The sequence below is a fragment of the Sminthopsis crassicaudata genome, chromosome 3, assembly GCF_048593235.1.
Source record: "Sminthopsis crassicaudata isolate SCR6 chromosome 3, ASM4859323v1, whole genome shotgun sequence".
Taxonomy (NCBI): domain Eukaryota; kingdom Metazoa; phylum Chordata; class Mammalia; order Dasyuromorphia; family Dasyuridae; genus Sminthopsis; species Sminthopsis crassicaudata.
In genome coordinates this window covers 481,833,973-481,858,746 of record NC_133619.1, presented here as the reverse complement: position 1 = coordinate 481,858,746, position 24,774 = coordinate 481,833,973, and the positions used below count along the sequence as shown (strand labels likewise).

At 31.4% G+C, this 24,774-nt stretch overlaps 1 protein-coding gene across 2 annotated transcripts in view; it reads right to left on the bottom strand.

The window, feature by feature from the left end:
* Nucleotides 1-24,527, bottom strand: part of MTMR6 (myotubularin related protein 6) — a 39,764-nt gene extending 15,237 nt beyond the window's left edge. Inside the window, exons 1-9 of one of the 2 annotated variants that reach the window (XM_074303637.1) lie at nt 24,240-24,482; nt 17,577-17,693; nt 15,626-15,788; nt 14,070-14,227; nt 12,726-12,854; nt 9,937-10,071; nt 7,144-7,257; nt 5,804-5,936; nt 5,168-5,277 (exon numbers count right to left, since the gene is read on the bottom strand). In XM_074303637.1, coding sequence (XP_074159738.1) covers nt 5,168-5,277; nt 5,804-5,936; nt 7,144-7,257; nt 9,937-10,071; nt 12,726-12,854; nt 14,070-14,227; nt 15,626-15,788; nt 17,577-17,693; nt 24,240-24,263 — 1,083 coding nt within the window. In that variant the 5' untranslated portion in view covers nt 24,264-24,482. Of the gene's footprint in view, nt 1-5,167; nt 5,278-5,803; nt 5,937-7,143; nt 7,258-9,936; nt 10,072-12,725; nt 12,855-14,069; nt 14,228-15,625; nt 15,789-17,576; nt 17,694-24,239 lie in introns of both variants that reach the window. The other variant, XM_074303636.1, reaches the window with a different exon arrangement.
* Nucleotides 24,528-24,774: the final 247 nt, after the last annotated feature.

The window sequence follows — 24,774 nt, the reverse complement described above, 5'->3', positions numbered from 1 at the left end:
CCAAGAAATAACAAAATAAAATATAAAGACTGAAAAATAGAACAAAATATGAAAGATCTTATAAGGAAAACAAATCTAGAGAACAGATCAAGAGAAAATATAAGAATAAAGAGTGATAAAAGATAAGAGAGTAGAAATAGAAAAATCCATCAATTACAATCTCAAAGACGAGAAACACATAGAAATATTATTGCCAAATTTCAAAAACCCCAGATCAAAGAGAAAACTTTGCAGGAAACAAGAAAAAAAAAAAAAAAAAAAAAAAAAAACATGCTAGAGTAACAACCAAAATTGTACAGGACTTAGCACTAGCTACAATAAAAGACCATAGGTCTTAGAACCATATATACCAGGAATCAAAAGATATAGGCCTGCAGCCAAAAAATATCACATCCAGCAAAATTATCTGTAATACTGAATGGGGGGAAAAAAAAAAGACATTCAATGAATTTTCAGATTTTCAGGACTTTGTCTCAATAAAACTCAAACTTAACTAAAAATTTAACATATAAGAACCAATATCAAAGATTAATTTCAAGGAACTTAACATGGACAAAACGTTTTATGTTTTTTATATGGAAATATGTTTAAAATTGACGTCAGTAATTGGGTAGCTCAAAAAAGAAGATTGGGGCAAAGTTGAATATGATCTCTCTAAAAAGCTCTAAAAAAGCAAAACTATCCAAGAAAAGAGTAAAAACAATAATTTTTACAAATGAGGTGCAGAGGAAGAATAAATACTGAGGCATTGGGGGGCAAGAGAGAAGACTCATAGTTCTCTTATGAATTCCTAAGAACCAAACCTACTCACTTCAGGAATGAGTTAGATAAGCAACACTACATATATATCATGAAGAATATAGCACCCTCCAAAATCTATTGAAAAATAAGGGGCAGGGATGGGGGAAGGGAGAAACAAAGGAAGGAAGAGATCCATGGTTAGGGAGATGTTAGGTAATAGCAAGGCAAGTTAAGGAATAGAAATAAAGTGGAAGAGTCAGCAGGGATAGAAAAGAAGAAATACAGACAAACCCTACAAGTAGTATTAGGAGAAAAAAAAAGTAGAGCTAGTAATCATTGATCGGACACTCATGAATCTAATTTCTTGATTCATAAAGCCTGATACCAATTCGGACTCTCCTTTGGTTAGGTCAAATGGTGCTGATTAGTTTCTGCTAGCATAGAAATATATCATATTATGGTGAGTGGTCATGTTGTGATGATTAATCATCAGTTTAATGTTCTTTTTATCTTGTTTTGTTTGTTTATTTTCCCTTTTTTTTTTTTCTTTAAGTGCAACAATTTTTTTTAAAATGTTGTACATATGGCAGGTAGTAAATATACTTAAATACTGGCAATAATATAAAGCCTTGTCTTCCTACGAAATGACAGCTATATAAATCATTCCATGTTCATTATCAAAATCTCAGATAGAAAGAGGAAGGTCATAGACCTTGCCTAAAATCACACAAATAATCAACAGCACAAACTTGCTTAAGAGCCCAAGTTTCATTTCTAGTCCATGAAATCAAAATACTTCTGGCCATATGTCACCTCTACAATTCAAACTGCTGATCAAGGGCAAATAGCTTTCTGAATATAGATCAAGATCAGTTAGTACAACACAATAAGTGGATGCTAAACTATCTGACAGACATCTTTGCTCTGTCCTTTGATATGTAATAAGCAAGTGAAATGATTTTCATTATGTCTTTACTATAAATATAACTTATGGGGAAAATAACTTGCTAGGAATAATACTGTATGTGTTCATTTTAAACTATTTTCACTAGCAAAAGTTTTGAATTATAAAACTTCCTTGAATTCAGTATTCAGGATGCACATATATCTTGTAATTAGATCAAGTAAAATAATATAAATGTTTCCTGAGTAAAACTCTCCTAAATCTAAAGTTATTTGTTTTTCTTCTACCTACATTCTTTTTCCTTTTTTTTTTTTTTTTTTTTGCACAAGGTAATGGGATTAGTGACTTGCTTAGAGTTATACAACTAGTGTCTGAGGCCACATGAAAACTCAGGTCTTCCTGACTCCAGACTCACCACTCTACCCACTCTAGCCACATAGCTATCCTTTACCTACATTCTTCATGATAGTGTTTCCCAAGACCTTGAAATTAATTGTGGCTTGAGAGCACTGTTCTATGGAAAGAGCTAAGGAAATTACTAGAAAGGAACTGAAGAATGCAGAGTTCTACTTTAAGTGATACTGCAGGTACCATCAGTGGAACTAACCTTCCAGATTTAGTTTCTTTTATGGATTTGTTAATTCATTCCTCTAAATCCCAGACACTTATTTAATATAATGCTATATCTGTATGCCTTTCATACTCACAGCAGTAACTTTGCCAAAATACTAAGCATTAGTAAAAAATCTTATTTTTAAAAATAGCTGTATACTCACAAAATTCTAAATCATCTTATATACATTAGATGATATTCAAAAGCAATGAAACTAATTTTCAAATGCAATTATGAAAAGAGAGGAAAGAATATCCTAGGAAGATCAGAGAAATGCTGCAATGAATAATTTTACAACAATATTAAAGATCAACTCATTCAGTTTTGCACAAATGGTTGTTTCAGGCCAGTATAAAAACAATGAATTTACTTTGAGGGAATAAAATCAAATTTTGTGTGATATAGGAAAAAAAAACAATTAAGTGTTGAACTTGGTATATAAAAAGGATATTTTTACACATACGTAATGTCAGGACTGGAGGGTTTTCCAAAGACTCCAAATTCATTATTTAACAATAATTGCTAAGAAAATTTCAAAATAGTATGGCAAAAATTAGACATAGACCAACATCTCATACCCTATACCAAGATAAGGTCAAAATGGGTTCACTGTTTAGACATAAAGGATGAAATTATAAGCAAATTAAGAGAATAAGGGATAGGTTATTACCTGTCAAATCTTTAGAGAAGGGAGGAATATGACCAAAGAACAACTAGAGAACATTATGAAATGCAACATGGATAATTTTGATTACATTAAATTAAAAAGGTTCGATATAAACAAAACCAATTCAGTCAAGATTAGAAGGGAAGCAGAAAGCTGGAAAATAATTTTCACAATCACTGTTTTTGATAAAGGCCTCATTTCTTACATATACATACATATGTGTGTGTGTGTGTGTGTGTGTGTGTGTATGTGTGTGAGTCAGATTTATAATAAAAGTCATTCTCCAATTGAGAACATGTCAAATGGTCAAAGGATATGAACAAACAATATTCAAATGAAGAAATTAAAGCCATCTATAGTCATATGAAAAAATGCTCTAATTCACTAGTAATTAGAGAAATGAAAATTAAAACAACTCTGAGATACCACTTCATATCTATCAAGATGACAGGAAAAGATAATAATAAATGTTGGAGAGGATGTGGGAAAACTGGGACACTGCGGCATTTTTGGTAGTTGTAAAATGACATTCTAGAGCGCAATTTCGAATTATGCTCCAAAGGGCTATCAAACTGTTCATTGCCTTTTGATCCAGCAGTATCTCTATTAGGTATGTATCCCAAAGAGATTATAAAAAAAAGGAAAAGGACCTACATGTGCAAAAATGTTTATAGCAGCTCTTTTTGTGGTGGCAGGGAACTTGAAATTGAGTGGATGGATACCCATCAGTTGGGGAAAATTAATTTAATGGAATATTATTATTCTATAAGAAATTATTTCAGTGAGTCTTATGGATTGTACTGGTCTCAGGGGAAGGTGAAAAGATTGCTTAACACCTCCCAGAAAAGGAAGAAGAGTTTTTGAAATTGTGTAGGGGTTCTGCTTTGAGTTCATTTTATATTTTCTGTTAGGTTAAATATCCAAAAATCCTATATCAAAAAAAAAAAAAAAAATTTATTTCAGCCTGAAAAGACATGAACTGATGCTGAATGAAGTAAACAAAACCAGAACCACACTGTACACAGTAACAGCAAGACTATAATGATCAACTATGATAGATTTAGTTCCTCTCAGCAATGTGATGACCAAGACAATTCCAATAGACTTGGGATAGAAAATGCCATCTGCATTCAGAAGAACTATGGAGACTGAATGTGGATCGAAGCATATTATTTTCACTTTTTTTTTTTGGTTTGCTTTTTGTTTCTCGTGGTTTTTCCCTTTTGTTCTGATTTTCTTTTACAACATGACTAATATGGAAATAAGTTTAAAATGAATGTGGTATAACCTACATTAGATTGTTTGCTGTCTTAGCGAGAGAGGAAATAAGCGGAGGGAGAAAAAAGTCTGGAATTCAAAACTGTACAAAAATGAATATTGAAAACCATCTTTACATGTGAGTTGAAAAATAAAATACTACTGAGGGAAAAAAAAAAGATTGGAGGATTTTTTTTTTTTTTTAATGAATACAGTAGTTAAGGAAGCAGTTAAGGAAGGTATATCCATGATAACTACACAAAGGGTTACCTAAATAGTTGCTAGATTTATTTCAGAAAGTTAAAAAGGTCAGACTACTACAATGCTTAACAATATTTGGTGTTTTTAATAAATGTGATAGATTTATTTATTCATTTAACAGAATTATGGTGATGAAGATCTTTAAGTTTCTGAGTAAATCTAACATAACATAAGAGGAGTGAACTTTAATCCTATGAACCTTTGCCAATATTTTAGTTCACTGAATATTTATATTAGATAGTGTGATAAACAAGCTTACTGACCAAATTTTATACTGGTCACTTTCAGCTATTCCTTAAAGTGAAATTCACCCTTGTAACACAAAGATCTGATGCCATATTTTTAAAGTGCCATCAGTTCTGAAGATAATTAGCAATTAACTTGGAATGAACAAATAATTTTACAAGATACTTTCTTAAGGACAACATTCACTTGGACATATATAAATTCTGACATTTATTTTTTTTTTAAATCAGCCTCCTTCTTTTAGAATAGTATCCCCATCTTAACAAAGTTAAAAGATAATTAGACTAGCTACAATTTGAAATGTTTTGTACAGTATTGTTCCAAGTAAACTAGATTATAAAGGAAAAGCAGATAGATATTGAAGAACCTTATTTTTGAATACAATAGTATTCAAAATAAAAAAAAAACAAAATTAATGAAAATATAAGGTAAGGTAAAAACTCTCTTCCTTGCTTTTATTACAAAAGTAAAAAATTACTTTGGCTAAGAAGACAGCAGCATCCAAAACAGCTTTAATGTGACGAAGCCATCCAGAGCTCTCCAAACCCGAAAAGAAATCACTCACAGAAAGACCTTTAGTCCCATTGACTGGAAAAGATAAAAGGTATTTTTATTACAAAAGTAAATTAATTTCTACTTTTCTTATTCAGTCTGGTTAAAAAAAAAAAATTAAAACCATTGCTTTTATTTTCACACTGAAAAATGCATGATTATTGAGGCACAATTATAATGCCAGACTATATCAAATAAATAGATAAGATTTCCTGTGGAAAAAAATATTACCATTTCTTTATTTAGTTTTAAAAACAAGAAGGGTCATTGAATCACAGGACTTGAAGCTAGGAAGAAAAAATCATTAGGCCTAATCCCTCAAAATATGGTGAGGAAACCACTTTTAATTTTTTTAACGTTTCTAAAATACCTTATTAACTGAAACAGACCTAACTTGATTTTCCTAAGAATAGCTGTAAAAGCAGTCTAATATTTAAAAGGAACAAAATATAATCTTAGATTTTTGCTACATTATACTAGTTATTTTTAGTATAACTTTCTAGAAAAAAGCTCTAAATAATTATATTTTAAAAGTAATATAATAAGCAGTAATAAATCATACCTTCTAATAGTTTCTGCAAACTAGTTCTCATTACATGAATATTTTCAATTCCAACAAACTGGAATCTAATGTTAGAGTAGTTGTCTTCATTTTCATAACCTTTTCCAGCTGCTCTGTTAGCCATAGCATTCAGCTAAAATATAAAAGAAAATAAAAATTTTTTGAACCAAAGTTTATTTTTTTAATTTGTCTGCTTTCTTTTAAAAATGTTTTATTATAAAATTACATGAAAAGATATAAGCATGCCATTTTTAGCTAGCAGATACTTAAACTGTTCTCTTGCTAAATTTAATTAATGAAATTAATTTTAAAAAACTATTTTAAACAAATGAAAATGTTACTGGTTTTTTCCTAATAATGAAGAAAAATAATGCTAGAAAAATATATATCTTTTCAAAAGGAAATCCCACAAGTTAAATTAATGAAGGGTAAATACTTCATGACTGAGGAATGCAGCGTTCAGACTTGAGCTGCTCTACTGTTTAATTTACTAGTTAAAATTTTTATAATTTTCATGTATAGAACAATTTTCACTTATCTGAATCAAAAGTAATTAAACTGCTCTACCTAAACATAAATACATAAATATATTTTAATTCTTCTAAGCCTTTTGGAAAATCCATGACACAATAGGAAAAAAAAATCATTAAATTTTTCTTATAATGTTTACAAGACATGGTCTAATGGGTCAAAAAAGAAGGGAACTTAATCAATCATTTGATCTTGCCCATAGGCTAACAATCACTATTGTTCCATACGGCAGAGTTACGCATTTACTAATTCACTGCATGTAATTGGTATGTTATTTTAAAAATGAAGCCATAGACAAAAATGCTCCCAAAATTATCACTACCTGATTTCAAGGCTGGTGAGTAAAACTTTCAAAGGAAAGTGTACTTTGTCTCTAAAATTAAGTACATAAAGGTGAGAGAGTTGATAAATTAACATGCATAGAGAGTAAATCATTCTCAAACCTATTTTTCTAAATGTCTTGCATTATAATTAGTTGCTATATATACAAACTGAAAAAGAACTAGTTCTAATAAATGACTCTACCCATTAAACTAAGCCAAAAATATAAAACTAAAGACTTTCTTACTGGAAATGTCACCAAAACTTTTGGTGCTAAAATATCAACTTTTTAAAAATTATTTTCACAATTTTAGAAGCTTTATAAGTTTATGCATTTTCTTCATAATTTAGTCATTAAGTTCAACTCATCTTCCTTTTCACCATTTCTTTTTCATTTGCGACTGCAGGATGAGGTAAATTATGTCTAAAACAACTATCATTCCTTTCAAAAGCTGCCTAAGAATAGTCTTGGGCTCTAGATCGCTCACTCGCACTTTCTCATCGCTTTCTCTTATTTTCTCATCTCTCCAGATTTTTGAAGAAATCCTCACTACAATTCTGCCAATGTCCTTTTTTGATGCCCACCAGCTCTGCATTCGATGCTATAATAAAAATTAAGAGTAATGTTAGGTATAATGATCTAATTGGAAAGTTAAAATTAGTTCAATGTTTAGCACCCAATGTGAAATGATTTCAATTTTGCTTATTATAACAGAAAAAAGTTTTCAGGTGCTGAGCCTATATATCAAAATTTAACCCTTTAAATCAGCCAAAAGAGAATTTTTTTTGTATAATATTTTCATTACTCTGGCTCAGTGTTTCCTAAAATAATTCTCCATCTGTTTTCCTAAATCTTTTATGCACACTTTTCTCTAAGTAAAGTTCACTATTTCATTAATTAGGAAATTTCTCCAATTTACACTACTAAAATGGAAGACATCTAAATAGCTCCATCTTCCAAAATGTGCTTTGTACTATATGGCAATACAGTTAAAGTATAAATGTATGTCATTAGCAAAATCCATTTTACATAGAAATTAAACTTAAATTTTTTCATACTAATAAAAATATAACTTAATCATATTACATAAATGCCTGTATTTTAGGCCAATCTATATCAATCAGTTGAGCTACAATTAAGAAAAAAATATATAAAATTTCTGATTTTGTGAAAATTACTACCTAACACAAAAAAAAAATCACTGCTTATATTAGATTATCAAGAAAATTTGTACAATACATAATTTTTACATATCAAATTTTACTTATCACAATCACAATTATTAAATTGCTACATCAACTAAGCATACAAACATGGAAAACAGAATTACTGGAACCCAACAAATCAAATAATAACTCTTCAAAATTTCTATGAAACACACTAAGAACATTAGAAATAATCAAGTTTTCAAAGGTTCACAAGTTACATACACATACACCAAAATATTCTAAAGATGATAATCGTGTATTGTTCAGAAATTGTTCTTATCTTGTGGTACTATGCTGGACTGATATTCTGCAATACTAATATACTGTAATGATCATTATTAGCCCCTATGAAAGAAAACGGGTCAGAGCAGAAATATAATTTGAAAGAGGATATGAGATTACTATTCTCTCTAGAGCTCCAAAAGAAGTATATTGCTTGAACCAGGAGATCATTATACACTTTAACAACAATACTGTATGAGGATGTATTCTGATGGAAGTGGATATCTTTGAAGATCTAATTCAGTTCCAACTGATCAATGATGGACAAAATCAGCCACACCCAGAGAAGGAACACTGGGAAATGCGTGTGAACTGTTTGCATTTTTGTTTTTCTTCCCAGGTTATTTTTACCTTCTGAATCCAATTCTTCTTGTGCAACAAGAGAACTGTACAGATCTGCACACATATATTCTATCTAGGATATATTTTAACATGTTTAACATGTATAAGACTGCCTGCCATCTAGGAGAGGGGGTGGAGGGAGGGAAGAGAAAAGTGAGAACAGAAGTGAGTACAAGGGATAATGTTGTAAAAAATTACCCATGCATATATTCTGTCAATAAAAAGGTATAATAATAATAAAAAGAAGTATATTGCTTGATATCAAAGGTAAAAGAAAAAAGATGCCTAATCACTTGTCCTACCCCCAAAAGATTTAATTCTAAAGTATGTTTTGAATTTCAAGCAAATAAAAAGCTAGAATTACATGCCCTATTCTATGACATCTTTAAAAATAAGATAAACAGTAGTTTTAAAATTTCTTAGGCAATGATATGTGCTTACTTTATTATTTTATAAGAATTATCAATTAATCCAAATAACCAGATAGTGCACTACAGTGACACTTTTGACATAATTTTAGCTTAGCCTCATTTAAAGAAACTCTAATTTTATGTTGAATAAATGTAATTTATGTAATACGTAATATAGTATGCAAATATAAAGTACATTTAACAATTTTTTAAACAAATAGAAAAATGGCTTTCATATTATTATTATATTATTATTATGTTATTTTTCCCCACTATATAAAGTCATGGTTTAGTAACTCTAAATTTAGACTCTCTAGGGAGATACTTAAGAAAGAATTGGAAGTACTGAAAACTCTTAGAAATTTAATTAAGAGTACTTAATGACAATTTTATTTCACAGAGAATCCCCCAAAGAAGAAAACAAATTATCTTTGCTCATTGTAATCAACCTTACTTATAACTATGACACAGATCCCAATTAACATATTATCTAAATGATATTCCTTAAATATTATGCTGTATTATGTTTTTTATCTCCACAAAAAAGCTATCTCAAGACTGGTCTATTTATATTTTAACCCCCTCCCCCAAGTACTTATATTTTTATCTGTAACATGAAACTTAAGCAACTTTGAGGATTATAGTCAATTTTGAATTTAATAAGGCTCCTTTCTAGGTTTAGCATAATTCTCCACATCACAAATATATGAAGTAAAGGAAATGGCTTTAAATATATTCCCACTTTGGGCAGTTTAAAAATGTTTTTCCCATTTTCAGGAAAACACATCTTTAAAATAACAGAAAAGGAAATGCCCCCTACATGTGATAACTATGTAGTTCTGTCCTTTTACAGCTAACATTCACTCACATGCCAAATACAGGATTAAAAACTAGAAACAAGGCCAAAAGCATCAAATCACATTCAAGGAAGATTAAACTACTTTATAAAAGCTTTACTGTCACCACACATTACAATCATATTGTAGCTGTTAGGAATATTTTATTTAAATACTACTCCACACTATTAGAGAAACATACTTTAGGTCTGGTGTCCATGACATACATATACCGATTGCTTGGGTTGGCTTTACTGATGGCTTGCAACATTTGTTCATCCTCCAGACATCTGGCACTGAAACCTGAGAGAGGTTGACTGCATCTGCAAATGGCAGCCTATTTTTTTTTAAGAGGGAGGGAGGAGGGAAAATATAAATTATTTAACTATCACTAAAATATGTTTTAGAAATGCTGAAAAGGAAAAAGAAAAAATATTTACTTAACTCTAAAATGAATTTATAATACCAATTGAAGGACATTAGTTTTAAGACACTGTCTCAGAGATAATTTCCAATATTTTGGCTTTTCTAGTCATTTTTTTAGGTGCCCAAAATATTACTTCTCTATTTTCTGTAAGATTATTATAGGTGTGAAGACTACATAAAAATAAAGTGTACCCAAATCTAATGACCCTTTCTCCTACTGAAGTTAATTCCAGTTTATAACACCTAATCAAATAAGATAATATACATAAAATACCATTACCATTACAAGTGCTATATAAATGCGATCTAGTGTCACTGTTCTTCTGATTAGTCTCTAAGTGAAGTCTGCCATTTCAAGGATGGATAAACAGTTAATTAACCAACATACATTTATTAAGAATCTGTTGTATGTATTGACTAATATCTTTAGTGAATATCAATGTAAAAATTGTATATAAAATATATCAACATATCACAAAGATTATATGCTTTTTATAAACCTACTGGATTTGTATAAGGAGTAAAGGATTAGTTGTATAATAGGCAACTATCAATATAAACAACCATATTAATAACATCTAAAATTACATTATTAACAGGTATATAAAAAGTTACTGACAAGATGCAATACCCTATTCCTGTTACAAATACAAGAAAGAAGAGGAGTAAGCAGATTTTCCCTTAATATTATTTGGAAGTATCTACCTAAAACCAGGTGTCATAACATATAATTTTTATGGGAATAAACAAGAAACAGAAAGAGAAAAAATATAAAATCTAGTTAAAATAACTATAGACAACATAAAATATTTGGGAACCTACCTGCCAATATTACATAGAGTAATTATATGAACACAATCACAAAGCATCTTCTATTCAAATAAAGACAGCTCTAAATAATTGGAGAAATATTAACTGCAAATAGGTAGGCCAAACCAATATCATAAAAATAATAATTCTACCTAAATCAACAAAATTATTTAGTGCCATACCAAACTACTAAAATATTATTTTACAGAGCTAAAAAAAAAATGACAAAATTAATCTGGAAAAACAAAGTCAAGAATATCAAGGAAAGCGATTTCAAAAAAAGTGAATTTAGGCGGCCTACTCATACTGGATTTAAAACTGTACTATAAAGTGATAATTATCAAAACAATCTGGTACTGAATAAGAAATAGAGTGGCAGATCAATGGAATAAATTAAGTACAGAAGACAGTAGCAAAGAACCATAGTAATCTAGTGTTTAATAAACCTAAAGACCCAAGTTTTTCAGATAAGAACGCACTAGTTGACAAAAACATCTAGGAAAACTAGAAGACAGTATAATAGAAACTAGGTACAGACCAACATCTCACACCACACACCAAGATAAACTCAAAATGGGTACCTGGTTTAGACTTAAAAGGAGATACCATAAGCAAATTAGGGGAGAAAGGAATAGTTTACCTCAGATCTATGAAGGGAAGAATTTATAATAAACAAGAGATAGCATTACTAGTGAAATGGATAATTTTGATTACCTTAAATTAAAAAGGTTTTGCAAAAACAAAACCCAATGCAACCAAGATTAGAATAAAAATAAAAAGCTGGGAAACAATTTTTATAGCAAGTGTCTCTGACAAAGCCCTCATTTCTCAAACTTAGTCAAACTTTAATGTTTTGCATAATTACACATGTATAACAAAATCAAATTGCTTACTAAGGAAGGAGAAGGGGTAGTAAAGAATTTGGAACACAAAATTTTTAAAAATGAATATTAAATTTTTTGTTTTTTACATGTAAGTGTAAAACAACAGCTAATGCCCTTTCCAAAACTGCCTTGCCTTTAACTACTTTGTTTATAATTAACTTTATATTTATGGTGTATATATTTTTATTAGTACCTATTATTTCCCATATTACAACATAAGCTCCTTAAGGAGTAAAAATTGTTTCATTCTTTGTACTTATAGCCACAGTATTTGTCACAGTGCCTGACACATAATAAGTGCCTAATAAACACTTGTGGATGGAGTGACTGGCAGAAATAGAAAAGTTTGAAAGAGACATAAAAGTATGAGAGGAATGGTAATTGAGTTCTGATGAAATGTCCCTGGGACATTGTTAGAAATATCCAATAGGCACTGGTATTGTAAAAGCATACGAATATTTCAAAATCTACTAACTTCAAAAATGATATATGAAATTATTGATTTGGAAATAATTCAAGATCAAAACCCAGAGAGATTTATCCAACCTGGACAGCATTTGTACATGTCCTCTCAGAAGCTCACTAAAGGGGTGAACCTCAAACCTTCTCTGGAAATCTAAATTTCCTCGCCTGCAAAAAAAAAAAGGGATTAAACTATATGACCTTTGAGGTAATTCCCAGTTCTAAATTTATGATTTTAGCCACTACAAATTACTGGATGTCTGCTTTGTTTTACTTAAAAGTTTTAAAAATTTAATAAAGAAAATGAAACCTGGTTTCTCTCAGTAAAAGCATTAGAAGTTTTTACACCTAGTTTCTGTTACTTTGGATCAATGAAATTTGAACACAGACTCATAATGCAAGTTTGTACCTGTTTATCTTGATGATAATATGACAATACTGGGAATCTTCCTTTGCTCCGGAACTTGGAACTACCAACAATTATTGGTTTATTTGCTGCTCGGGGAACATAAAGGTCTCTGGGATAGGTTTCACAAATCTGTAATAGAACAAATAAATTTAAACATTTGACTCTTATTCTAAAAAATAATCAACATAAAAGTTGCCAAAAGAAAACTCTATATGTGGATTTCTACTTTTAAAAGTTATCTGATATCCACCAGAATGTCCCAAAATCCCAGCAATTAGGAAAAAAATATATCAAAATACCCCTCAAGGCATATTTATCAAATCACTGAAGTTCCTAAAAAAATAAAAAACTTTAGGAGCAGCTAGGTGGTACAGTGGATAAAGCACTAGCCCTGAAGCCAGGAGGACTTGAGTTCAAATTTGGCCTCCGACACTTAACACTTCCTAGCTGTGTGACCTTGGGCAAGTCACTTAACCCCAACTGCCTCAGCAAAAAACAAAAACAAACAAATTTTTAAAAAATAAAATTAAATTAACAACATTAGGAGAAGCTGTAGAAAGATAAATGTACATTAATTTATTGCCAGCAGAGTATAAATTGGTTCAATTCTTCTGAAGGACAATTTAGTATTATGTAAGAAGTTACTAAATTGTCCATTCCCCTTAGTCCAGAGACTATTAACACTGTTGGAACTATAGTCCAAGAAAAGATTCATCTATATAAAAATGTTCTCAGCATTATGTGTACCCAAACAAAATATGTCCCCCACAATTAAGGGAAGGCTGAATAAAAGATAAATATGAAAAATTCAGAGAGACAAGGGAACATTTCTGTTGGGAAAAAAGAGAGCCCAAAAAACCAAGTCATATAACTACAAAAATGTAAATAAAGTTAACATATAGAAAGATAAAAAATTTCCAAACAAATAAAATGACCCATCTCATTACTATGATGTCAAAATTATAAAATACTTTTCTCCTTTTCTGTAGCCAAATGGTAAACTAATTTTGGAGGGAGGCCCCCTAGGTACTACCAATAAAAATATTTTAATTTTAAACACAAAAGATACTGGATGAAGTGTTAGTTAATCCCACAATAATATTAGGTTATAAAAAAAACTTTACAGCAGGACGTCTTGACTTTACCATGGATTTTAGTTATACTAAATAACACTGCAAAATGTGACTGGTTGAAATAATTTTACATAGCAAATGGCTATATAATATAAAACAAATATTATACCATTCTCTGATCTTTTCCCTTCTCCCTCCCTAATTGCTGCCCTTCTCCCCAAACACAAGTGACTTTGGAATCTCTCAGGAAAAGTGTCAAATCTAGATTTACCTTGTAGTCTCGATTTGCATCAGATAACTTCCAGTTTAAATTGGGAACTTCCATTCTTCTATATTCCTCAGCCAAGTCAATGAGTTGCCAACCTTGGACCTGTTCAGACTCATTTTGCTTGGGATTATAAGAAAATGCATAGAGGTCTTCATATTTTGCTATTGAAAAAAAAAAAAAAGTAAATTTTAATAGAAGAATCTTCAGAAAAATAACTAAATTTTAACATAAGTAAGGTAGTTTTGAGAAGGTTTCTATGATAAAAACATTTCCAAAGAGATGTCCATTGCTTGAAAACATTTAAACACAACCTTATTCTAAAGTTTTTTAGATGCAAATACGCTTATATATACAGCAATTTATAAATTGTTTTAAAATATCATCTAATAATCCAGGATGAAATTTAGTAAACTAAAAAACTTCAGACACTTGAATAACTTAGTATACCATAAATTTAATTTCTCTACTAAAACTTTTCTTAGAATTAAAAAAAAACAACTTATTTTAAGCAATTAAGAACACTAGCAGCCACCTATCTATTATTCATCTACCATCTCTCCCAAATGAGGTAAAATATATTCTTGCAATAGTAGTACTGTAATTAAAAAAAAAAAAAAAAAGTAGTCAAGAATGCATAAATTCTAAAAGAAGTAGGATGATTTAGGGGCTCAAAAACTAAGAAGGCAAAAATTACAGGAAACTCAAAAGTGTCTAGCTATCCAGTCAGCAGCCATTCAGTGGTACCAGAACCAGATTTAAGTGAGGTGATGTCATGAGTCCAATGACTTACGGCAGAAAGGAAAATAAAGGAAATAGAATCAGAGAAGAATACAGGCATATACAACTGCTCCCAGCTCATCCTAAAAAGTTAGAGCTGGTCAGTTTAAAAAACAAAGATACCTAAATACTAAATATTCAATTTTAGCTCTCAGGCCATTTAGAATAGAGTCATTCAGATTCCCAAAGCTAAAGCAATGATTAAAAGTCACTCCCTATGCTCCATATTACTATAGACTCTAGGATACCCTTTCTCTGTTAAGCATATTACGTATAGTATTTCTCTATGTTCACATTTCAAATAACCATTCCCTCACTCCCTCCATCACCCCCACACATGCATACATAGCCAAGACAATCTATTCTTGTTGCTATGAGAAACTGTCCAAAAAGCATGCTAACTAAACTACCCTGTCTTAAGTTATTTCATGTCCTCTAATGCCAAACATGATAATATTCACCCATGTCATATAATACCCATTTAAAATCTGTTATTGCTCTACTAGTTCCCTATATCGTCCCAAAGTATTTAAATGAAGTATTTAAAAAGTGCTATTCCTCAATATCTTAAATTATTCAGATCATCTCTCTGGGCTTTATTCTAACAATTCAGATTAGCATTTATCTGACTGTCCCCAAGTAAATATGATTCTAAAATAAATTATTCAGGAATCTATATTGTATGTTACTCATAAAGTCAAACTAATAATAAATATCAAGATATTAAATACTCTATTCTAAAAGTGATTTAAAGATCTCTTGGATCTAAGTAGAAATCATACCTTGTCTTGAAAGTTGTAGCAAAGAGTTATAAATATCATGGCAATCTCTTTCTCTTGGAACAACAAAATGTACTATTCTGAAGTTCTTACACTGAATCACAAGGGGACATCCAGAAGTGGTCAAAGCAAGTTTCTCTACTGCAGCAATGTGATGATGCAATATCTATATAGTATACAAGAAACATTCAGATCACTAATGTGAAAAGATGCAAGCAATTTATCTTTATGGTCACACATAAATTAGTTTTGTACCAAATGTTATCTTAAAAGGACAAAAAAATACAATATAGCAGAATTCAAAACCAAAAAAAGTAATATTTTAATCACTCAAATGCCCGTGGTTTGTCCTCATGTAGAACTTTGTTTTGTACTTCTCTAATGTGCTTATTAGTATGTACTATCAGGAATGTCAGTTATTGGTGTTTATATATTATCTCTTCCTATTAGGATAAAATAAATGAAGTAATATCATGGCCCCTATGACTTATGGCAGAGAGGAAGGGAAGGAAATAGAATCAGAAAACAATATAGGCATACAAAACTGCTCCCAGCTCATCCTAAAAAACTAGAGCTGATCAGTTTAAAAAACAAAAAGTACCTAAGTACTAAGTATTCAATTAACTACATGTTGTTTAACTTAACCTTTTCATCTCCTCCAGAGACAAGCATGCTGCTCTGTATACAATGTGTCCTTAATAAATGTCTGTATAAACAAATGCTATTAAGTGTAAATTAAAGCACACTAGAAAAATGCTTTACAAACAAAAGATAAAAGAAACAAATATGTATTAGACATATTCTTACTCCCACTCAGCTCATTTTTTAATAGGAATTTTAGAAGACCAAATTTATTCATACAGATCTATATTTGGGACTTTCACTCTTTAAAGGTAATTTTGTGACTATTATTTTTGATTATTATTAATAAGGCATTGCTTTACTCTTTTTTTTTTTTTACTTTAGGTTTTTTTTGAGGGGGAGACATATGTTTTCTTTCACAATAAGACTTATGGAAATGTCTTGCATAATTTTATATATGCTTTCTTAATGAGGGGGTGGAGAGGAAGGGAGAGAACCTAGAACTCAAAAGTTTTAAAAAGAAATGTAAAAAAAAATTGTTCTACATGTAACTGGGGAAAATAAAAATATTTCAAAATATTTTTTAAAAGAGGATTAAAATACCACTATCTATTTAGATCAAAATAAATCTGGGACAATTATGATGCTGAATTCACATCAAACCTGGTTTTAGCATAGCAGAACCAATTTTAAAAGACTGAGACAAGACAGTATACCATAAGGATAAGCTTTACCAACTATCTACTTTAAAAAAAGAGAAATGTTTGACCTCTGATACTGCTTTTAGTTTTATAGAATTAAAAAATATGATTTTTTTTCTAGTAATACCTTCTATCAATATAGTAAAATACTTTCTCACAAATTATCTTATTTGGTTCTCACAATAATCCTATAAAGCAGTCAGCATCGAAGAAACTAAAACTCATGGAGATTTTGATTTGTTGGAGATCAGATAGCAAACTGATATCAGTTAAAATTAAATTACTAGTTTACAATGTTAAGTTTTCCTCAATTTATCAATTCTCATTTTCTCTTATTTGCATAATGCCTACTAAAATTACAACAAAATGACAAAAAAAAAAAAAGTTCACCTTAATGAAATCTGATCAAAACAGTAGGGATCATAGTTTTATAAAACACTGCTTCCATATTCATACATAAAAATTCCTGCTGCAAGAAGACCTATGTTTGTCAGGAAATAAGCTAGAAGTAGTTCACTATACTTTTTATTGTAAACACAAAAGGTTTTTGTTGTTATTATTTTTGTGGTTGTTTTAAGGAAAACTTCAATCATTAAAATTTTCCAAGCTACAATCAAAGGGCAAAATGGCTGTTATTACTCAGCTAAACAATAAGAATCCAGAATCCTTACCCAAGTTTCTTTCTGAAGAGAATCTATAAATAATAGATGTGTTGCTGTAAGGTAGAGTGTTCCTGTTAATGACTTGTTGTTTGTGCTGAACCGGTCAAGTAATTTCACCTGTTCAACCTAAAAGGAAACAAAATATGATTTTAATTCCAAGAATTGTACACTCTCCATTATTCAATTTAACAAGCATTTATTCATTATAAGAATGACACAACACAATGTTTAAAAAAGAATTTTTTTAAATGACAAGAATCCTCATCTCCATAGGAAAAATGTCATAGATAAATTTGATAAAATACAAAGTGTCTACAATAGTTTGCATTAAGCAATTAACACTTAAAACTACAGTAAGACTTTGGGGACACAATGTATTAAAATGTGTTGGGACAAAGAATAAACATGGACAAAATGTTACCAAAAAAAAAGAGGAAAAAGTACTTTCAGGAAGAAGAAGCTGATCTGGGCCCTAAAGCAAGAAAAAAAATTTCAACAACAAGACTAAGGTGTGTGGATTACAGGCATATAGGATGCAAAATACAAGCTGATACAGGATTAATTAGTACAGTTCAACTGACATATAAAGAGATTAAAATAAAGTTGGGAAGAAAAGTTTAAAACTAGATCTCTGAGTTCTTAAGTGTCTGGCTAAGTCGTTTAGAATTTGTCCTATAATCAATTAATAAATAACTAATGAAGGTGTTTGAGCAAGAGAATGGCATGTCTTACACATTGGAACGATTGTTTTCACAACTGTGTAAACAAAAACAGGAAAGGATGGAGCTAGGGAAAGAAACTTTTTAGGAGGCTATTATAATAGTCCCTACAAGAAAAGATGGAGGCTTGAATTATAGTGGCAGTATAAGTGGAGAAGAGAGGGTAGGATGGAGAGATTATGTACAAATAGAATCAACAAAACTTAGCAAGTGGTTAAATTTAGTAGAAGAAGAAGAAGGAGAAATCAAAAATTATTCCAAGGTTTTGAAGCCAGATAATTCAGGAACTAAAGGTGCCTGCAATAAATAGAAACAGGTAATTAGGGTTAATAGTAAGGAATTAGAAGCACCAAGTTCAGACCACTCTTTCTAGCGGTATAGCAATGAAGGTAAGATAAATAAAGATAAATTGTAATACAAACACACACGAACATTAAATGATTCTGCTGGGAATTGGGAGATATACACAATTCACATAACACCCAGTTCCTATCTCCTGGACTTTGTAGTAGAAATATAAAAATCAACAGCTTTAATATACAATGTTGCATAATAAATATATTACAGTTACCAAAAAAAGTGCTTTGTGTAATCTGAGAGGTAAACTCTTTATCAATTAGGGAGCAGAGGAAAGCTTCCTGAAAGAAATTACATTTGAGTTCAATTGAGATGGATAGAAATTTCAACAAAGAATAAGAGAGAGGTAATTCCAGTCACAGGAAATAATCTGAACAAATAACAATTATAATCGAAATTTAGACAGCACTTCAGGGTTGGCAAAACACTTTACATATATCACCTAATTTTGATCTTAACAATCCTAGACTGCAGAGTTTACCAGCTAGATTTCTTTCTTTGAGAAAGAAGGACAAACAACTCTTTAAGACACATGAACTGATGAAAAGTGAAATAAGCAAAACCAAGAAAATATTGTACACAATAATAATACCTGTATATTGATATACTATGAATAATTTAGCTATTCTCAGAAATACAATGATTCAAGACAATTCTCTAGAACTTATGAAAGATTCTGTCCATCTCTAGAGAAAGAACTGGTAGGGCCTAAATGTAGAACAAAGGTATTTTTTCTCTACTTTGTTGTTGTTGTTGTTGTTGTTTTTTCTTTTTGATCTGGGTTTTCTTTCACAGAATGACTTACATGGAAATGTTTTGCATGACTATACATGTATAACCTATGTCAAATTACTTGCCTTCTCAATAAGGGAGGGAGAGAATTTGGAATGCAAAATTTAAAAAAAAAAAGTTTAAATTGTTTTTAGACATAATTGGGAAAAAATAAAATATTAAATAAGATTTCTCAAAAAATCTATTAAAAGGCAATACTTCCCTAGGCCTTTAGTTTTATTGTCTCCTTCCTTTAGACCTCCTTATTAATTAAGCTGCAAAACTATTGGGAAGGTATTTTAAAATAATTCCATTTAAGATTATTTAAAAGGCACAAGACGCTTTTTAATATGTTTTTCTCATTTGTTCTGTATGGCAACCCTGAAAAGAAGGTAGAGTAAGTGGTGCTATTTCCATTTCACAGATTAAGAAACTGAGGCTTACAGAGGTTAACTTGTTCCAAATTCACAAAGCTATTAAAAAGAACCAGAACTAAAACTCAAATCTCTTCAATACAGAGCCAGTGCTCTCTCTACAGTGTTATGTATCCATATTTAACTTACCAGTAAGTAATGAATCAGACACAGAGAAATAAAAAGGCTTTTATAATTTAAGTGACAACACCTCAGCAAAAATGTATCAAATTCATGCTATCAGTTAATAGTTATGATAGGAATGAAACTCTTATCTATAATTCAGTGTCCTGAGCAAAAAGCTCTTAATCATTACTTTTATGGACATGCTTTTTTTTTTTTTTTTAAGCTATTACAATGATTTCCAAAATAAGGTATATGTAAGTCCAATGGCTGAGTAAAACTGTCCACCAGGATATAAAAAGAAATTACTAGACTATTTATATTTATCTTGTATATAAAAAAATAAAGCTTTCCTAATAATTAACATGCAGTGCCCTTGCTCCTTAGATCAGCTGGTCATGTATCTTATGCCAAATGTAAATTCTACAGTGCAGAAGAGTTGACATTAGCACCTTGTTTGTTTTCAGTGTACTGAGATGTACTGCAGTCCAATTGGATGAATTTATATATGTTATCTAATTAAATTTAATTAAATTAATCCTCATAAATTGGATAAGTGGCTTAGAAAGACTTTTGCAAAGAAACTATATTGAAAATAGTAGTACTAGAAGCATAACAAATAAGAAAAAATGATGGCAATGACACTTATCTACTAACACAACCTCTTCATCAGTCACATTACAATATAAACACACTAACAATCTAATCAGATCTGACAGTAAGTCAGCCAAAAATTTTCCATATCATTACAAATATAACATATAATATTCTATATTCATTGAAATATACTTGGATCCATTGCCATTAATGATGAATCCTATCCTAAAATATGTATTTTCTTTGACATACCTTAATTAGTAAGCCATTTAAAAACTAAGCTTTTGTTAGTGAAATTATGTCACCTAAAAGACCTCACATCTTTACGCCTGAAAAATCTGGGGAAAGAATACTCTTATCTTTATAAAAATCTCCCAAAAGAACAGTTTTCAGTGGGTTTCAAATTCATTCTTCAAAAATATAAAAATGTAACACCTTTTGATTGATCTGCAATAATTGGTTAACATCAGGGATGAACACTTACTAGCAAGATTTCAATAAAAATCCACTAAGTAGTGGACAGAATTGAAAAAATGAGTTATCAGGATTCAGTAAGCACCAATAATGATAAGATTATTTCCACTTTCATTTGTGTATCTTTATCAGGTATCTTTTTCAGCTATGACAGCCATGAAAATCAAGTATCAAAATAAATAGCTTAGAACTCAACTTTCAATAGCATGTATATGTAAAAAAGGGTTTTGTACTGTTAAAATGAAAAACTATTTTAAGAATATCTATATTTCATCTTTATTTTTTTTGATCCTGTCTCAGCTAAGAAAAACAACTTCACAGCTAAGATTTTTAAAAGCTATGTTCTCGATCTCTGATAGGTTTTTAAAATAAATTTTATTTCATTTTTTACCAAAAAAAAAATTTTATATTCCACCTTCATCTTATGACATATAGTAAGGAAATGGGAGGCAAAAAATTAGAAAGTTGGAGGAGGAAATGAAGTACTGGCTGACTGAAAGAAACATAACTAAAAGTATGAGAAAAGACTAAATAAAAGAGGAGTCAGAACTATAAAAACAGACAGTAATTCAAGGGGTATTTTTTATTGTGCAGGTCTATTTTAGTATAGGAACAATAGGTCAACAGCCCCTTAAGGCAGTATTATATAATACTTGCATGGCATAAAAATTAAAGATCCGTTCTAAGAAGCATATTTTTTTAAGAAAGCAATTAAAAGCACAACAGATTTCTGAAAGATTTCTATGCATAAAAGAATCAATTTTTTTTAAAGTTTCGAACTTGAAAGAATAAGCTTCAATTTTAAAAATTCACTTTTGGGGGAGAAGACCTGCAGATTCTAGCTAAATCTGGTATTATTTTAGTACTTCAAATTTGCAAAGTGTTTACAGAAATATGATCATAATGACCCAAAGAAATCAACAGACCTGTTTCTCTAAAGGAAAAAAACATGGACTATTTTTATCAGATTCAAAGCCCATAGCTCTACTATCATTTATAACTAAACAACTATACACAAAAATGAAATTGTTTTATTACCTTTAGTTACGCTTTTAGAATATGTATCTCTAATTGAAGGCTCAGATTTCCAAGAGAAAGAGAAAATTCTAAATGAATCCTAGGAAGTGTTATTTCACAAGGAATTTAGAATTATATGATTATAACTGAAAGGGACTTTGTGGCTCTTACTCTCTTCCATCATACCATCCTTTATTTCTTCTATTAAACTCTACAAAGACATCACAGTTTAATTTGAAATAGTATGGAATGATCAGTGTGTCAGAGGAAAAAAAGTTTGTATAATGAATTGTCTTTGTGTATTTCTCATTGTTTCTTGGTAGGATTACCTCATTAGGGCTAAATTAGAACTCAGTAAACAAAGAAGGCTCTGAAAAGCAATTGTCTCTAGTTTAGCAGTGCTCTTTCAGAGATCCAATCAGGCATTTACAAATTTATGATCTTTCATAGATACCAGAAACTAAACTTGGAATAAGTTAGTGTATTTATTCTTAAACATAAATATTTAAAAGCCTCTTATGATTAGTCCTTTTATAAAATAATTCACTTTAAATGTACATATAAGTAGCATCAATAAATAACAAACTGACAGTAAAAGTGTATAGGTATGCCAGGAAATTTGAGAGATAGAAAGTTTTTAAAACAATTATTAAGCTTTGTTGCCGAATAAGCAAACCAAGCTACAACTAATGAAACCATGCCGATTGCCCAGTCAACAACACTAGGAGGAAGGGGCATAGTCTAACCACATCCATTCTGGGGGTCCATTAGAATTCATTTCCTATATATGTTACTGGATCAAGTCTCTTAATAATCATTTTTATTTATTTGGAAAATAAATTTGACTAGTAAAATGATTACAAAATCACAGAATTTGAGTTGGAAGTAACATCCAGGGTCATTCAATCCAACTCATGCAAAAGGTACTCGGACCATAAAAAACCGGAGATGTAGTCATCCTCATTCCATGAGGCTGGGAACCTCGCGAAGACTGAACTAAAGTGTCATTCCTCCTATACATGGTCTTTTCCAATCCTATCCGCTCTATTCCTCTCCCACTCCCTCCTCCTGGAAATTTTCCTGTATTTACTGTGCATATATTCTGTATCAAATTATATGTACACCTATTGTGTGCCAATATACGAAATTAATTATTATTTGTGACCCGGAATGAGCAGGTCATTTAACCTTTCCTCATCAGTAAAAATAGAACTAATAGTACCTAACTGCCAAGGATGTCTTAAGGACTAAATGAAATAAATATTAGGCACTTTCATTATATAAATGCTAGCTATTGTTATTCTTTATAAGACGCAAACTTCTTAGGGCTCAATTCTGTCAGCAATCAAAGATTACTTCAATAGTTCGGTTGTTTACTTAGTCAAACTTTCAAATCTTAAATTCGAACTACATAAATACTTCATTTAAAAATAGGAAATCCAGTCGAAAGTAGCAATAAGTTATGTACAAAGTAGTTATTACTGTTGATTTAATTCTGTATTTTATATACAAAGACAAAGTATGATTCTTTTAAATAAAAAAGATTCGAAAACTAGCTCTGAAATAGTTGTGACTGGAAAAAATAAAGGTAACAGCGTTTATCACCACCACTTCCCTAAATGAATGGTATTTTTTTAGATGGGCAGGGTTGGATTGATGATTTCAGCAAAACACAGGAAGTTAAGATTTATTTTTCCTGGTAGTTTATTGTACGATTTTGAATCCAATCCCCATCTCTGAACCCTGCGTCAAACTTAGAAACAAAAGCCAGGAAAACCAGCTAACATACTGGCCTATTAAGCACCCAGGGTCCCCCTAGGATGGAGAAGGTGGCAAGCGGTTCCAGGTGCACAGACTGACTGCCCATCCCACGGCCTGCTGCCTTTTCTTTACAGGAAAGAATATCCAGACGACGACAGCTACAAATGAGAACTTCCTTAGCCCTAAAATTCCCCAAATTATCCCCGCCTCAAGGGCGGAAGAATACACAGAAGGCCTCCCTCCTTCCCCCTTGGCAAGACCGGCTATGTTCCCCCGGAAGCCCAATGCCAAGGCAAGTAAGGCACTTCAGTCACAGAATCAGGAGATGTCAGGGGGGGATCCTCGCCCCCTCAAGCCATAGACCCCGGGCGGCCGCCGATCCGCTCCCTCCTCCCGGAGCCAGGGCGTCGGAGACTCCCTACGTCCCGCCTGCGATCTACCTTGGTCGTGCGAATATGCTCCATCCCGAGGCCGCTTCGGACAGAAGGCCCCAAAGCCTGCCTCACGGGTGCACCATGAACCTGAGAGAAAAGCGACGACGATAGCGACAGACGTACAAGCCACAGCGACTGGAGTTACGGCACCCGGCACGGCGCGCCTCCGCCCACCAACCTGCCCTGCCCCCAACCTAGCGGATGCACGCAGCCGCAGGCGCCCGTCTCCTAGAAACACTTTCCAAGACTGAGGCAAAGAGAGAATGAGTTGGGAGGAGAGAATGCCAAACAGAAGAGAGGCAAGCCAGCTACGTTCTTTTCGCTGGGCCGAGTTCCGTACAGCGCCTCCTTTAGGCCGGAGGAAAAATAAGCTCACTTACTGTTGACCAGGAATCCCACGGGACTTTTAAAAGGGAGTGGTGAAGGCGTGCATGGTTAAATGTCCAGATCTAAATTCTGGAAGCCTTTTCCCTCAGGCCTATTACTAAGAATTAAACCTCAAAAACTATGGAATAATGCGGGAAAATCTATTACAACACCT